This window comes from Podarcis erhardii (assembly GCF_964252035.2).
Source record: "Podarcis erhardii genome assembly, chromosome: 2".
In the NCBI taxonomy this organism is placed as follows: domain Eukaryota; kingdom Metazoa; phylum Chordata; class Lepidosauria; order Squamata; family Lacertidae; genus Podarcis; species Podarcis erhardii.
This window is the reverse complement of record NC_138498.1, coordinates 43,112,181-43,129,923: the sequence shown is the minus strand read 5'-3', so window position 1 is coordinate 43,129,923 and position 17,743 is coordinate 43,112,181. Positions and strand designations below refer to the sequence as shown.

Here is a 17,743-nt window from a genome sequence, read left to right as displayed (position 1 = left end):
TAGTTCTCCCTTCAAGAGATAAACATCCCTACTTTCACTAGTGACTTTAAAAATCTCCAGGCACAAATCAAAAAGACACATGGGAAGGCTTTGTGGCCCATCCAATGAATAAAATAAATATGACTGACCCTCTTGGAGATGGGTTTTGGGGAAGAGCCAGTTGAGGAAACTTCCACTTTTGGGAAAAGAGATTTACTAAAAAGGTGCCTAGGAATAATAATTTTTAAAAACTCCTGCTCACCCAGCTCAGAGAAGGGAAGAAACCCTTCGGGACGACACTAAAGGATCACAGTGAAAGTTCATCAGTTGTTCTAGAAATAGGAAGGGACACTTTTGCAGGAGATCAAACTTATGCAATAAGTCCTTTATGCCCTTCCTTTATTGTGGTGTATGCAATATACCGTATGTGCGAATGAAGCAAGCAGCCTGTGCAGAGCCAATAGGTGTAAAATACGCCTTGGGGTGGGCAGCCCTACACTGGTTCACGCTACAAGGTAATGTGAAACACAAGAGCTCCCTGCAGCAGCAAACTGCAAGCCAGCTCTCCTGTTCACAAGCAGCATCAGCATCAAACAGACTCACTTAGATTTAAGGGGCCTTCTTCCTCCGGTTGTGACCACTGTGCTTTAGGAGAACTCTGCAGAGGGCTCAGCGGTAGCTTGGGGCTTTTGTCTTCGGGGGTCTTTGGCAGAGGAGAACCAGGCAGAGCAGGTGTCACTTTCTTGAGTATGGGAGATCCTGGCTGGGCAACATTCTTGGGGGTGAAACCTGGAGGGCATTTGATTGCTTTGTTTATAGGTGCCTCTTGTGGCCGTTCCGTAGCTTTGTTGGGAGGCAGCAGTGTCGGCTGTGAGGACCCTGCAGTCCCTTCTTTGTGAGAAGCAGATTTTTTGCTAAGACTTGGAGAGATGGGGCCACTGTCCACTTTGCCCTTCTGCTTCATCAGTTCATAGAGTAAGTCGATGGGGGCTCCACTGCTCTCAGACTCAGCCACACCGAGCTGACGTAAGTGAGAACGGGCATGGCTGGACAGGCCCTTGCGGGTCTCGAAGCAGACGCCACAGACCTCACATGTTGTGAGGTTTGGTGCTGGAAAGAGGAGAGTGACTTATTGAGACAAGGTTAAGCTGAACCCCACACTGCCTTTGCTACCAGTCAGTAGAGCACAAGCGCACACCACGTTATCTTGATTTGGACCCGGCTCCATAAACAAGCCAGGTATCATCAGTTTAGCATTGGACTCGCTAAATAGACTGGCTCTTTATTTTGCAACAGATGACTTCACTAAGCTTTAGTAAAAAATGGTGCTGCATGGTCAAATTCCTTCTGCAAAAATCAGCATCACAACTACTAGTCCGCCCTGCAACCATCACTTTGACCCGTGTTCTCACACAAAATTGGTGACATGCGCCTTATGCTAAGTCGGTGAAAGCCACACTATAAATACCCCCTTTAGTCTCCTTGTTCACAAAACATTATAATTCTTATTTTCAGTAACATTTCAAGTATCACGGCCTGATTCTCCTACCCAAATACAGTCAAAAACAATGAAGTCTATTCCATCAGACTGTAGCAGAGGTAAATATAGGAGGGCCATTTGATTGTCTGCTGAGAGACGAGCTTTATCAGACCTCTCTTCTCCCTGAATTGTTTCCATCCCAGCTGGTCATTATAAGAGCTACAATGTAACCTTAAGAATTGATGCCTGAATTTCCTCATTTTCCTCTTCCTTCCTCATTCATTTTTCCTTTGGTATTGTGTCTTTTAGACTGTAAGCTGTGAGCCTTTTCAGCCACAGAGTAGGGTAAAAATGCTTTAAATAGTATTTATACCAAGTGGCTACTTGTGATCATTTTAAAGCTGAAATCAGAAATATTTATCTCGTCTTGGTTTCAAAAGCATTACAATATTAATTCAGAAAGTTAGGATCCCTCACAGCATATATTCTACATTTCCTTTAAAATGAAGAAAAACCACACAAAATGGCTATTTGGTTGTACACTGTAACAAGCAATGGGATAAATACCCCAACCCCCAAATCAATAATGGTACATAATGTTGGTAGATCATATTTGCATATGTTCATTAATTAGCTATTTGGTAAGCTCATTGCTGTTCCTCACAATGTACTTTCACATAAAGCCAAAAAAATGGAAAATACTGTATACTGTATTCACCACATATTGAAAAAGAAACATTTTATTAAACTCTCAGTATTTAACACAAACATTGCAAACTTTTGAAACACACTGAATTCTTTTTGCTATATTTTTCATGTGAACAATACTTTTGTTAGTCATGAAACCTTTCAAATTATTTCACCAAGAGACAGTGTAAATTATAAGCAGTGACACCACTTTATAAAACAAGTGATAAGCAACGGGTTCAGATCTGCATTAAAGTCACCTAATGGGACTGTCACCATCACATACACCATGGACAAGGCTCAGCAGCAACCTCAACAGAGGACAGACTCACTTTTGGAATCCTGGGAATCTGCCTTATTGCTAGAAGGTTCAGGAGACAGTGAGCTTCCTATTCTGTTAGGAATATGGTCTAATGATCCAGCCAGAGAACTTTTCTTCTGGAGGGCTGGTGACCCCATCTCTGCAGTGACCATCTCTTCTTCTTCCTCAGAAGCCATAACTACCAAAATATAAAAGAGAATATGGGGTTTGAGCTGGAAAATTAATAATGCAAAGAGATTAAGCACCATACAAGCTACATTTGCCTCATAGTGCCAATTAAGAAAAGCAAAAAACGATTAATTCCTGCAAATGATTAAGTCTTGCAGAGTTCAATGAGACTTTTTTCCAGATTAAGTGTCTCTAGGATTACAATTGAACTAATTTACTAAAATACGAACCAACACTAATGGCCTTTAATGGTTTTAGCATTTCAAGGCATGATTACAATAAACAAGTCTGTCTTGCTAGATAAGAAGACAGAAAACATTGGTTACTCGCTGTCTGTTGGATGAGCTAAGCAAATTCCTTAGATTAATACAATAACAATAGTCACAAATTAGTTATTTTCTGTTTACAGGGTTTTTCAGTTGCAGGACAAAGCACCACACTGAGTGGCACTTACAGTAGTTATACACACAAGAACCCAGAACAGATGCAGGGGGAAATTGTACTGATGAAGAAACCAGTAATTACAAACAAAAGAAAATGGGTATAAATATTTTCAATACAGGGAAACATTTTTTTGCCAGAGCAAGACATAACATTATATAAAACTGTTTCCGACAAGGAGCCAAGTGTAAATTAATCTCTTATGATCCAACAACAGATACAGTACTGTGAAAAGAACTACAGTAGCATTACAAAAAGTCATTTAGCCCAAATCAGACAATGAGAATTTCTGAAGGTTCAATCCTAACACTCTTACCCTGAGAATAGCGATTTTTACAGAGAATCAGCATGGGATTGTGGTATCCAAATAAAACTGTGGAGGCTCTGATTCAAATTCCCACTCAGCCATGAAGCTTACCCCGTGATCTTGGGCGAGTCACACTCTTTCAGCCTGGCCTACCTAAACTAGCCTTATAAAGTGGAGAGAGAAAGAACCATGTATGCCATCCTGAGCTCCTTGGAAGAATGGCAGAATATAACTGTAATACTATATATAAATATAAATAAATAACTTACTTCTGAATAGACACACATAGGCTCAAACTGCAAAAAAAGATAGGGATGGGGAAGATAAGCAGAATAGGGAATCTTCTCCTAAGTAAGACTGATCCCAACTGTTGTTTTCTGCACAAATTCACTATAATTCAGAGATAATATCAGCTACAACTTTTTTTTTATTCTTCAAAATTATTTAAATATACAACAAAGTAGGCAATCGGAAACGCAGGTTAAAGCAGAATTACTGTATTCTATTGTTTATATTACTAGACTTGAGAGATTAAAAGACAGAAGTCAGCCATTCCGACCTTCAAAGTGCTGGATAGCCAAAACAGACACGAGATAACTTATTGCATTAAAAAATAAATAATTTCCAACCTATGTTTTAGGTATGCATATTTCTTATACTGCAATACAACCAATTCTTGGTGTCTTACTTTGGGCTTTTGACGAGTCAGTAACATTTTTTTCAGGATTTTCAAAATTCACTTTAATAATATGTATCCACAAGGGAGGTTAGAAAGTCAAAAGAAACGAGAGCCGGTTTGCCTCGATGTGGATTATTCCCGTTCTCGCAGCGGACAAAAGATGCTTTATTTTATTTTTTTTTTAAAAAATGTCTCACTTTCGATTGCCAGCTGCTGCCGGAGGGCGCGGACCAGACGTGACAGGCGCTGGCCAGTGGCTCCGGGTGCTGCAGAGGCTAAATGGGAGGCGGCCGAAAGGATGCTGACCAGCGGGGAAGGCACGGCCGAGGTACCCGGGCGCCCCGTTGGCGGGGAAGGAGGAGGAGAGCCGCGGGCTACCAGGCCTTGACAGGAAAGCTACCACGCACTCGGCTCGAAGAAGCAAGGCGCTGCCTCCTGCCAGCCACCCAACCCGACCTCACGCCACCCCCAGAAAGGGACAGGCGCCGCGATCCCTGAAGGCGCAGACCGGGCTGCCCCGGAGGCGGCGGGCGAGGGGGGGGGGCGGAAGGAAAAGCAGGTCTCCAGCATGACACCTCCCGATCGGCCCTCCTGCCTGACGGACATGTCTTCCTCCTCGCCTTCCGGGGACTTACCGGCCTCGGGCGGAGGACCCGCGCTCGCTTCATCCTCTCGGGGCCGCGGCGCCGCCACCGCTTTTGTCGCTTTGGGCTGCGAGGGGGTGGAGGCCGCCATCTTGGGTCCGGCACATGCGGGGCGGCAGCCAGGCGGGGCGGCGGAGCGCCGAGACTCCAACTGAGCGCGATCAGGTGGAGTAGTCGAGCGCCGAGTCCACCCAAGAGAAGCCGGCCCAGCCGAACCAGGAGGAATCCACAGGCCCAGAGAGATGCAGCGAAAAGCACGAAGCGATCAGGGTACGGGTCCAGGCAAAACTACTCCACCATCGAACGACAGATTAAGGGAAAGCCAGCAAGGATGGAAGCCGCGCGCTTAAGGCTCCAGCAGACGAGAGCAGTAGAGCACCTAACTCTCCTGGCCACAGCTAGGACGGAGAAGGCAGAAAGGGAGAGGGGGACAGTTTGCTAGCGGGCAGGTGGGGAAAACAAAAAACCGAGAGAGGAAGATGCACTCTGTGGCCAGAACGCCTTCAGAATAATACTGCTGAAAGAGAGATAAAGAGCTTCACAGCAGACAAGCAACGTGAGGTGTATAAAAACACTCTGCATCTTTAAGCAACAGTTTTAAAAACATTTTTATCTGTTTCTTCATCTGCAAAACCACTTTACTTGAATGGCCACAGTTTTCTAGCCCAAAACTACAAAATGACTCAAGTGCACTGAAGTGGTGGAGGATATAGCTTTCACAGTTGCAACCTCAATCTATATACTGTACTAGTTAAACAGCAATTGCTCCTGTGCAGGTAGCAAAGCAAGATAACAGATTAATCGAAATACAACATATTTTAAAAACTACAACAGATACATAAATAAGTTGTAATTTATGAAAAGCCCCCTTTTATCTCAAGGCTGAGAAAACAGGGTTTCCTTCAGATCTACTTATAAGGATCAACTGCCTAAAGAAGACTGTCTTCCCTTAAATCCCAATCAGATTTGGACACTTCCTTGCATTGCAGTTAGTCTTTTTTCAGCTCCAAACCCATTTGTAATGGAGGGGCCCAGGCCATAGATACAAAGAAAGGTGACAGTTTAATTGTTGTTGTTTAGTCGTTTAGTCGCGTCTGACTTCGTGAGCATGCCAGGCACTCCTGTCTTCCACTGCCTCCCGCAGTTTGGTCAGACTCATGTTTGTAGCTTCGAGAATACTGTCCAACCATCTCGTCCTCTGTCGTCCCCTTCTCCTTGTGCCTTCCATCTTTCCCAACATCAGGGTCTTTTCCAGGGAATCTTCTCTTCTCATGAGGTGGCCAAAGTATTTGTTATGTAACTTAACAGTATTGGAGCCTCAGCTTCACGATCTGTCCTTCCAGTGAGCACTCAGGGCTGATTTCCTTAAGAATGGATAGGTTTGATCTTCTTGCAGTCCATGGGACTCTCAAGAGTCTCCTCCAACACCATAATTCAAAAGCATCAATTCTTCGGCGATCAGCCTCCTTTATGGTCCAGCTCTCACTTCCATACATCACTACAGGGAAAACCATGGCTTTAACTATACGGACCTTTGTTGGCAAGGTGATGTCTCTGCTTTTTAAGATGCTATCTAGGTTTGCCATTGCCTTTCTCCCAAAGAGCAGGCGTCTTTTAATTTCGTGACTGCTGTCACCATCTGCTGTGATCATGGAGCCCAAGAAAGTAAAATCTCTCACTGCCTCTCTCAGGCAGTGAGAGACAGTTTAATAGAAGACAGTAAATTTAATCCTGGTTTTTTATTCCTTGCTTCAGTTGACCTCTTCTAATAAACAGATCTTCCCTTCTGTTCTGAAGATCAAGAAAGATGAACCATCTCAAAAAGAATAAATATGCACTAAAGTGTGCTTAAAATCCAACATCCTCTCCATCAGTTCACGATGAGCAAAGCTGCTTTTGAGCCATAAGACAAGCGAGAGAAATATTTCAATCAGAAGACCATTTTTCTGAAAGTGAAATGCAATGCAAATATCTCCTCTCTTTTGTTGCAATCATAATCCCACTTATCTAGTTGTAAGCCCAATTTCACATTTCTCTAAATTTTCTATTCCTATATTTAAATTTTCATTTCTCTGTAACTGTATTCATATATTTTTGGGGGTTGAACTCATCACTAAGCAAATGCCTAGGGACAGAAAAAAAAAGGAACTACCTTTCAGCAGGCAAATAATGCATTTTCTTCACCAGCACTAGGTGCCTAAAAAAGTGACAACTGATTTTAATAAAACTGTTAGGAAGGGGTCCTCTTTCCTTCTTCTATAATGGCATACCCTTTTAGCAGCTGTAGAATGGACAGAATATACTTTGTGGGCCAGGCTGGGCTCATAGACCATATATGTTTTAGCAGCACTGATCCAACCTTATATTCTGTAGTTTTCTTGGGTCTTCAGCCATGTTACAACATTTTTACCAAGCTATGAAAATTGTTGATTCACTTCCTGTTGCCAAAGAAAGGGATTTTATCAATAGTAACAACTCAAGAGTTCTAGAAAATATATTACCTCATTGTGAGAATTGACACCCTCCCTGAAAAAAGAGGTAAAAATGTTCAATTGGCTTCGGTTAGATGAAGAATTTAGGGTCAGCATTAAGAATAGGAAGTCCAATTTTCCGTACTACTCATGGGTTGTTGTTTAAAGTCCAATTGTCCACAGGAAAAAGTCAGCGCTCTCCTGCAGCAATGTTAAGACATTTATATGATAGAAAATGGAGAAAGATGGAAAGGAATTGCTGAAACAATTAATGGAAGTGGAATACAAAGAGGGAGGTGAGAGGAGGTCGATGATATAAGGGAATGAAAGTTAGAATATGGAAAAGGTATGATGTATGTTTTTAAATTGTTTTTGTTTTGTTTTGTTTAGTTCATTGTGTTGGGTGATGTGTTGAGGTTGTGTTTTGTATGGTTTATATATTGTATTGTTTTATTTTTTCTTGTTCTTGTTCTTTTTTCTCTTTTCTCTTTCCTTTTTAAAAAGTAATAAATATTATTATTATTATTTTTAAAAAGAATAGGAAGTCCAGATGATAAAATAAAAAATGACCAAGATGCTTTTAGCCCACATGCCACTCAAAACAAGGTCCATGCCTCTTTGGAATCTACAGACTTTGCACGAGTTAGAGACCCAGCCATCTATGTATGCAGATTTAGGGGATATCTGAAATACATGCCTCAAAATATATCCATGAAGGGTTTAGGTCACCGGGGGCTGGGGAGTAAGAAAGCATGGCAGTTAAGTTTCATTGTACATGATCTTCCAGTGGTTGGCAAAAAAATGCAGAGATAGAGACAGAGTGACACAATGCTGGTCTGTGTTTTTGCCACACACAGAGGAGGGAAAGAATGGTTAAAATCACAAATTCATTCTTTTTCTTTGCTAAGTTACAAAATGAATTTGAGCCTATGAACAATTAGCTTCCAAAAAGAAGTGTCTTAATGTTGAACTTTCACAACGTCTATATTTGAAAACCTTCGCTATCTACAAACAAACAAAAATACCCCACAAGAAACCACTTCTTAAGAAGAGGAACATTGTTCCCCATGTTTCTAGGGTTTATACACTCTGGGCATGTATTGGGAATCCAATGAACACTTTATCCAGAGATTTATAATGAATTGGTTAATCCAAATGGGAGATTTCCCCAGACTTCCAAATTACATAAAAGCCTGCCAGAAATCTAATCTACCAATGCTACTTGCTTAAATAATAATAAAAAATTATCTTGTTCTTTGTGGTGTTGCTTGGCTTAGTAAGGCCTTGAAAATATAGAGATGTCTGTATTTTATGGATACAGATAAATTAGAGAGAGCATAAAGTTCAGTGGAGTCCTACTCATAATATTTTAAAGCAAAAGGCATCTGCATTAAGATAAATAATGATTTGTAAAGGATGAGCTATAATTTTCTATTTGCAGGCTAGCATTGGTTTCAAACTAGATCTCCATTTTGCTTACATAAACCCCAACTGTTCAACATCTGAAAACTGAGCTGAAGAAGAGAATAAATTCCTAGTATTTTTCATGAGGAGAAGCAAAACATTCTAGAGTTGCTTTCTTCACTAACATCGGACTCCATCTTCCTAGTCACTTTAGTCTCATTGTATTTCCATATTTTACATAATAAAGCTATAATGTAACTGCTGTCTGAAAATGCTGCCATTTTTCTCTGTGCTGTAGTCAGGTCAGGCTAAACTACTTTCTATATTGGCTGTCAGTATGCAGCAACGTTACATCGTTCTTGTTCTTAGAGGATCATCTTTCACAACTGCCTATAGTAGTAAAAGCAGAAGCACCAGAAGGTTTTATATAGAGATATGTCCTCAGATGACCATGTTCCTGACTGGCAGCTTTTATTTCTGATTACAGCTTCACTCTGGGGGAGGAATCAGCTTTTACAGGAGACAGAGCTGCAGCCACTCCTTCTTTGGCCTTCCCTCCTAATGCTGTGCATTCCAATTTACATCATCCTCAATTAGCATAGCCTAAGGTCAGGGATAGGGACACGGGTGGCACTGTGGGTTAAACCACAGAGCCTAGGACTTGCCGATCAGAAGGTGGGCGGTTCGAATCCCCACAACGGGGTGAGCTCCCGTTGCTTGGTCCCTGCTCCTGCCAACCTAGCAGTTCGAAAGCACGTCAAACTGCATGTAGATAAATAGGTACCGCTCCGGCGGGAAGGTAAACGGCGTTTCTGTGCGCTGCTCTGGCTCGCCAGAAGCGGCTTAGTCATGCTGGCCACATAACCCGGAAGCTGTACGCCGGCTCCCTCGGCCAGTAAAGCAAGATGAGTGCCGCAACCCCAGAGTCGGTCACGACTGGACCTAATGGTCAGGGGTCCCTTTACCTTTAAGGTCAGGGATTAGGGGAGTTATAGTCCAGCAATATCTGAAGGGCCACACATCTTTGACATACACAGATCTGAGAATCCCCTGGCATTTGTCTAGCACCCAATACCTGTTCCTTTCATGATGTACAAATGCAACCACCTTTTCAGATGAAGACTTGCAAGTGCTTCCATCAAGGGAAGTTGTTGGAGGTTTTACTTTTTCTTTTTATATCATAGTGATCTTGGCACCACTGAATTCTGCAATCCTTCTTCCACAAATCAGGAAAAGGTTATGAAGCCATCCAGTAATTTTTTGGTCCATATTCCCTACCTTGTTTTCAGCACCCTTCTCTCTTACTAGAACTAGTAAGTACTAGTAAGTAATGCCAATTTAGCTGTTTTATTTCATTCCTGAATGCATCCAGAACGACAAGGCATCAAAGATTTCGTTCATGTCACTGCTAACCTTAATGCATTTGACTAGCAACAGAAATCCATGAATGTTTGGTTTACGGTCTTCAAATAAAAACATCTTGAAGGTCCCAGGCCACAGAGAGGTTAGGCTGGTCTCAACTAGAGCCAGGGCTTTTTCGGCTGCGGCTCCAACCTGGTGGAACGCTCTGTCACAAGAGACAAGGGCCCTGCAGGACTTGACATCTTTCCGCAGGGCCTGCAAGACAGAGCTGTTCCACCAGGCCTTTGGTCAGGGCGCAGCCTGACTCCCTCCTTGGCAATCTTTACAAAACTTTAGTTTATGGTTGCCATCAATTTTGATTTTAATAAATTTTTATAATGTTTTTTAATGTTGCACTGTTTTAGTGTTGTTAGCTGCCCTGAGCCCGACTTTGGCCGGGAAGGGTGGGATATAAATAAAATTTATTATTATTATTTATTATTCCCATAACACAGCATGATACTTTTCTGCAGTCAGCTTTCCATTACAGTCTCCACCATAATTTCCTACAGGCTGTATTGCTGTCCTCAGTACTGCAAGAATGTTAAGTAAACTGATAGGTAAATTAATAGGTATGTGCATGCTGATGATACCATATGCAGTTTCTGACAGTTGTTTGTGTGTTTAGGCAAATTTTCTAGCTACATGATGTCTCCACTTTGCAAAGCCAACTGCTGATTTTTCACAGTTCTTAGTATAGATTAACTCATAAGACTTAGAAATGCACACCATTATTCCCATCCGTTGCTTCTTAGATAAAAACATTTATTTGCAGAAACGTCCATCTGGCAGCTTGTATATAATGAATGATATATTGAGGGCTAGTAAACATGTTAATTGATTATTTATTGCATTTATACCCTGCTCCTTTTCTAAAGGGTGACTTACTTATGGCTTCCAAGCAGTCTCTCATCCAGGCAGCTCACAGGGCAAGAACTGCTTGACTGTGGATAGGCATTATGTGCCTACAGACCATTCCTGAAGCCAAACATATAACTTTTCTTCATTTCACAGTGTAGCAATGCCTGCAAAATTCCTTTTGAATCTGCCATTTGGCATTCCTTGCATTTGCTAAATGCCATTCCACAGATAGGAGGACTCGTATCGGCTGCTTAACACCAAAGCCACTGTGTGGCAATGCACACTCACACCTTTTTCTTTAGACTTCAGTAAACACCATAGACAAGATGGGATTTGGGATCAGAAATACATTCCAAGTCCTATAGAAGAAACTATGCAGAAATCTATTTTCTACCTTAGTTAGTATTACAGATCACAAATATGTCACTTGCTAAATACCATGCGCCTGCAGTGTAATAGTATCCATCAATTCTTCAAACCAATGAACAAAATTCAGACTACTGGCCGAAAGTGGTTTAATACTGCTGGTTATATAAAGGTTAAAGAATACAAAATAACAGGAATGGGATGGAGATTGAAAGTAATTATACCCTATATATTCTGTGTATGTGAAGCGGTTTATCGTTTAAGTAACATCCATGACAACTTTGTTATGGTCTCTTTCTGCCCCATGAAAGTTTTTCCAGTGAGAAAACCTCAGAACCACGCCCAGAGTAGACAAGCTGTACAGACAAAAATCTAATAGTAAGAACCTAAGTTGTCACAGTTAGAAATGGGGGTAGCCCAAGTCAGAATAGGCTGGCCTGAAATGTAGCCGAATGGCAAGGATATGACATGGCAACATGATGTATTTTCCTATTTGTTTTAGATTTAGATCAGATTTTGAGGCAACTTCATATTATGACTGGAGAAAATAACTGAACACTTCCTACTACAGATGGGAGAGAGATTAGTCATTACTTTTTATCTGCAGTCTACTTTTTCATCAGGGGTGCAAAACCTGAGCACCCAGTTATGACTGGCTGCTTAAAAAATTGGTCTGGTGATTTGCCTAGGAGGTCAGGAAGAAAAATGTTACCCAACTCATATGCATTCCTATGTGGTCCTGGTTACCACATCCACTTCCCATAGAATCAATCCTCTCACTTAACAAACTATCATTATTTATTTTCTCTTCTATCCCCCTCCTTTATATATTCTTCTTTGACTTAATCTTTTTCTGCTCTGTTCATCTTTCATCTTCACTTCCACCCAATATTTTTCTCATTCCCACCCACACACCAGTTTTAGGCTTTGACACTTTTGTTTCCTTCTCTTTGCTCCCACACTTTGTCTTTTATTGAGACGTGTGTGTTTATATATACACTCCTTTATCTCAAAAAGCCTTCCCTGAAGTAGGACTTAGACCAGTCTATGACTTCTGGGAAGACTTGGGCCACTGCATGACATCTCAATTAGACACTCATCACATTAATGGAAGGAAAGATGGACATCAGAATCCATCCTCTCCCTGGAACATCCAGATGTCTTCCTCTCCATGGGCTCCTGGGAAATGTCTGAATCCTGTGTTTTACTTCTGCTTATCACTATAGTTCATAATAATCACCATCACTTCTTTCAGGTTGTTCTGTAAAGGTTATCACCAGGCAGGGTTAAGGAGGTAGCATGCTTACTAAGATTAGTACTGTTTCCAGGATGCATGTAAAATTCTGAAACTGCTTACCATCTCTGAAGGGCTGCATGGGCTCATCTCCCCAGGAAGGAGGGAACGGGGAGAAAGGTGATTGTGAAATGCTGCATTCAGATATGGGGGTCGTGCTTTTGCAGGGCCCAAACCCAAGCATCTCTCTCTCCTGATTTGGCGATGAAGGATCTGTTCCTAGTGCAGACTGAAGCATAGGGTATTCTGATGAATTGGCTAGTAGCTCCTTCAAAATGTTAATTGGTGAGATGGTGAGCTCCCAGTTAGTGATTCCAAAATCCCTCAGGTGAGCTCGGGCATGGCTGGATAATCCTGCACGTGTGTCAAAGCCAGCCCCACAGAATTCACATCTCATTAAACTGAAAGTACTTGGATCAAAGTTTGCAACTGTGAAAGAGGGGATAATAATCAGTGTCATATTAAAACATAAAGAACAGGCAATAAATGCTTTCAAAGAACCCCCACTAGATCACATGATTTTTTTTTTAAAAAAAACCCAAACTATGAAAAGTAGACATTGCAAAGATGCTATAACATCTATTGTTGAGAGGGAAAATATGGGAACATACATACCCATCTTCAAGGAATGAAAAATATTAGAAAAATTGAAAAAATTATAAATTGAATACATACTACCTTTTTTCTTCTTCTTTTGGAAGGAAAATTTTTGCTCAATAGCTTTCACTTCTTCTGCAGAGATGAAGTGACGGACATTGTAGCTCACACCCACCCTGTTCAGGTGGCCCCGCACGTGATTGGCTAGGCCAATCCCATTGTGGAACCTGTCAGGACAGTACGGGCATTTCCTCTCCTCATTCTTCAGCATCAATGAATCTGCATCCAGAAGATCATCCAGTTCTAAGGAGCTTTCTAAAGAGGAATCTAATAGGAAGACGCCTAAGGGAAGGGATTCATCCATTCCAAACTCTTGGGAAGGAGGCAACATCTTTTTCTTGAGAATCTTCATCTTGGGCCGCTTCATCTTTCTGGGATAAATATTAATCTCATCAACAAGAACAATGGGGACCATGTGACGTAACTGATGCTGCTGCCCCGCTGATGCTATTGGATAATCTGTTGCCTTCAAAGTGCCCCTGAAATTCCTTTTGAGGTCCAAAGCAGATTGAGGAATAGCAACAGGCCTGAAATATCTATTCTCTGCTAACTCTATTTCTGTTGCTAAAGGGAATTCTTCTTCCATACTCCTAATATCGCTTACGGGTAACCATTTGTGCTGGAGTTCCTCCAGCCCACCTGGGTGGCTTTTGGCATTCTCTCTCTCAGTCTCAAGTGGCGGTGCTGTGCTTTTATTCCTTATTTGTTTCAGGGCATGCGGAGAATAAGCTTTCGCTGAGGTAAGAGTAGACAAGATCTTATGTGAAGAGCTATAGGGAGCTCGTTTCCTAGCCCGAAACCCAGGCATTGGGATTTCTTTTTTATTAGTGCCATTGCTTTTATTAAGTCTCTGGTGGCCCACTGTGAAGCCATGAAGGGATTCATAGTGGGACGTGGTTTCACAGTGGGACTGGGGAAAATGTTTGCCTGCTTTGCTCAAATAATCAGTTTCTGAAAATCGGCCTGACCTGCTAGGGCTGTAGGCATCCCTACTAGTTCCAGGCTGGTTTACATCTGCTTCAAAAGACTCCGTGTTCCAGGACAAGTGGGAATGAGCATATTTCATGTGTTCTTTTAAAATGTTTTCATTTGGGGCTGGAAAGCTGCAAAGCATGCAAGTGCTAAGACCTTTGTTGCTACTGTGTACATGCGCCACTTGAGGTACATGATCATTTGGCCTGAAATGTCTACTATATATGTTGTGCATGGAGCTGTCCCGTGGATCACTACCACTGGAACTGCCAAACAAGTTCACATTCTTCAAACTTTGATCTTTCCTCTCCTTGACATGCATCTTTGCATGTTGGACAAACACCTTAGAGGAGTTGGTTCCAAACACACACTTTGGGCACTGTAGCCTGGCATCACGGCCTTCATCTGGGAATTCATTGAGCTTCTGAATTTCCTCAATGATTTTTTCTCTGGACTCCTGATGGAGTCTCCTGTGCTGCTCTAGAGAACCAATGTCCCCAAAAGCCCATCCACATTCACTACAGGTCAACTGACACTGACCTCCAATGCCCTCTCTGCTTTCATCCAGCCCTAGTCCCCTGTTATGCTGAAGCATATGGTCCATCAAATGTTCCTTCATCTTAAAATAGATGCTGCATTCAATGCATGTGTACACAGCTGGGTCCTCTTCCTGCGCTGCGCCATCTTTCCCCTGCTCCTCCACCAGGGCGTTGCACATATAGGGTCTTGTGTCATCATAGGTGCTGCAGGAAGGAGATTCCACAGACCGCAGAGGAACACGTTCCGAAACATCTCCGGCATTAGCAGTCCAAGCATGTTTGCGGACAGAAAGGTCTGTGGCTGTCTGATGCCCCGACATCTGTAATGCCCACTCAGCAGTGTTCGCAGAACTTACTTCGGCTAAATCGGAGTCCATTGCCTGCCCCTTCCTGGGGGAGAGTGCACTCTCAACAGTCCTTGCTTTACTTGCGTGAGGATTTTGCATTTTTCTAAATACTGGCAGAGCTAACAAAGAAGCTTCTCGTGCAGACTGTCCCCTAACGGCCAGGTTTGTTGCTACATCTGTTGGCTTATTTACATTTCTGTAGGGAGGCCTTAGCCCCTCATTGTGCTCAGAAAGCCAGTCAAGCCTCCGAAAGCCCTTCTTTCCCAACCCTTGCCTTTTGTCTAAGTGCTCTTTGCTGAAGGCTTCTAGCTGCTTTGGTTCATTGCTATGGTGTCTTTCATCCCCACTAACAGTCTGTGCTCCAGGAGGGGGTGGTGAAGTTTCCACTGCTGCTTTGCCAGGGTCTAAAGGCTCAAGCTCCCCTTCTAGATCATCCGTATTCCTTTGCACAGTTTTTATAATGTTAGGTTCCATTGCAGAAGTGGGTTCCTTTGGATAAGAATTATTTTTCCGTGCTGCTTCCTTGGAGCTTGCTAAATCCTTCAAACCAGGGAGTCTTTCTAAAGTGCTTTCTTCTTTGGAGACACTACCCATTGTCTCCCGTGTAGAGCAATCCCACAAGGCAGTCGTGCTTCTTTGATCTGCTGAGCCCCTAGATTTTGCTCTGTAACAGCCTTTCCTGGATTTTAAACGGTCTTCTGCCTTGGTGCTGAAAAGAACAGTCAACAAAAATCAGCTACAGGAAATGTATTGAATTGTTGCTCTAAAAAGATATATGCATTTATAATCATGAACTATTTATTGCCTCTTAAGTCACAGCTGAGATCATGTATTCTACACAGCCCTCCCTTTGCTGCTGCATGGAAAACAGGTGTGCATGCAACATTTCAAATGCCTGTATACATCTCCCTGTGCACTTCCATCACTCAAACAACAACATTCTCCGATGAATCATTCCTCTTCACAAAAGGCAACACAACACCTCAAAGCCCTACTCTATCAGCTCAACCTGTTGGTGGCTACTGCCATTTGGATCCCCTTCTCTTAGCACTTTCACCTCAGTAGCTATTCTATCTGGCTACTATGTAACCATAAAGTATTTTGTATTAAAATTGGCTTTTTCTGAATTCTCCTATTTTACCCTCATTATATATCTTTCTCTTTTCATAGTATGGCCTTTATATTTTAAACCGGAAGGCAGAGACTGTGATAATTTAAATTTTTTGTACCTCTCAGAGCCAATTTTAGTCACTTTATCATCATAAAGAGACAGGACTTCATATATATTTCTAACTAGATAATGCTATCTAAAGTTTACATTGTCCCTTCATAACCTACTAATGTTCAATTATCCAAAAGAAACCTTTCATTTCCAGCACTGGCAACAGCCTTAATTTTGCTAAGCGACTCTGTAGTACTTGCCATTGGGTCATGAGCCATATTCATTAGCAGTGTTTTTTGTTGCTGTTGTTTTCTACCATTTACCTCATTAAAAAGATATAAAACTTGCCATGATGGTTCTGGAGCAAAGTCACAGGGCCAAACCACGAGTTATGTTAAACATGCTTGCCACTTCCCAGATTCTTTTTTTTTTATTTTTTAGAAAAAGCAGCTGTACAGCAGGTTTGTTTTCTAACTCTCTTTTCTCCATGCCTCTTCTGACAAAAAAAAAAACCTGTTCTCCCCATCTGCTACTGGCTGCCCCAAAGCACTACTTGCAGTAAACACTACTTTTGAGGTGCTTCATAGTCCAGATCCAGATTAGAGCCTCACACTTCTACATTTTCTGGGGGAGGGGGAAGAAAATGCCCAGCGCTAACCATGATGTTAAAAATGTTTGGTTAATGGATCTGAAGCTGTCCCACCTCCTAGCCATTGTTCCATCATCGTTTTACTTTTTGTACTTTCAATTTACACCATTGAATCTCTGTACTCATTCATTTTAGACTCCTTGCGCCTTTTGGATGCTGACTTCTTTCAGCAGAAGCTATGTTTGGATTGTTTTCTCTCTGGGCTAAAGTAAAAACAGACTTGTCTGAAATGAACTATACACTTCATCGGAATTCCATAATGCAAGTACTTTCAACATCTTCCTTGGCCAAGGTCATCCCAGATGGCAGGGAAAGAAAACAAGAGCACTTAATGGAGCCAACATATCCTCTGCCAAGCCCATAGAACAATGAAGAGTAGAGAAATCAGATAATGAATGGTTGAAGCTTCATGCAACATAAAGGCCTAGAGACTGAGCTCACACTGCAGTCTTTTGTGCCTTTGCTAGGCAACAAGTCTCACTGATTTATCAGATTTTATTTTCAAGTTTGTTTGTTTGTTATGTTTATAACCAACTGCTCATCGCTCAGCGTAGGATCAATAATCAAGTGGCAGGTATATATTCTATCAATTGATCCAATGACCTGAACAGCAAGCTTCTCTGACTTGACTATGACCCACTTCAAAACGAGAACCCAGGGAAATTTTCCAGGAAGGATTACATGAGTGAAGGCACACATGTTATATTGAATGGTATTATACTAAGCTTGATGTTGCAATACAAATGAAAGACCTTGGGAACTGGCCCACAGAGATTAAAAATGCCAAGCCCTGTAATTCTTCCTCTAGCAATTTCAACACTTACCAGGCTTCCTTCTTGCGAGTTGTGTTTGAGACAACAGCACAAGGAGAAGGATTGGGCTCATCTGCAAGACAGAAAAGGCAGCATCATAT

At 42.0% G+C, this 17,743-nt stretch overlaps 1 protein-coding gene across 8 annotated transcripts in view; it reads right to left on the bottom strand.

Annotated features, from left to right (window-relative positions):
- Positions 1–17,743, bottom strand: part of WIZ (WIZ zinc finger) — a 57,760-nt gene that overhangs the window by 9,287 nt on the left and 30,730 nt on the right. For 4 of the 8 annotated variants that reach the window (XM_081848627.1, XM_081848626.1, XM_081848625.1 and 1 more), the window contains exons 3-7: positions 17,655–17,715; positions 13,180–15,728; positions 12,568–12,933; positions 2,479–2,646; positions 583–1,089 (exon numbers count right to left, since the gene is read on the bottom strand). In XM_081848627.1, the coding sequence (XP_081704753.1) occupies positions 583–1,089; positions 2,479–2,646; positions 12,568–12,933; positions 13,180–15,728; positions 17,655–17,715 (3,651 nt within the window). The remainder of the gene's footprint in view (positions 1–582; positions 1,090–2,478; positions 2,647–12,567; positions 12,934–13,179; positions 15,729–17,654; positions 17,716–17,743) is intronic. The other 4 variants (XM_081848630.1, XM_081848631.1, XM_081848628.1 and 1 more) reach the window with 3 other exon arrangements.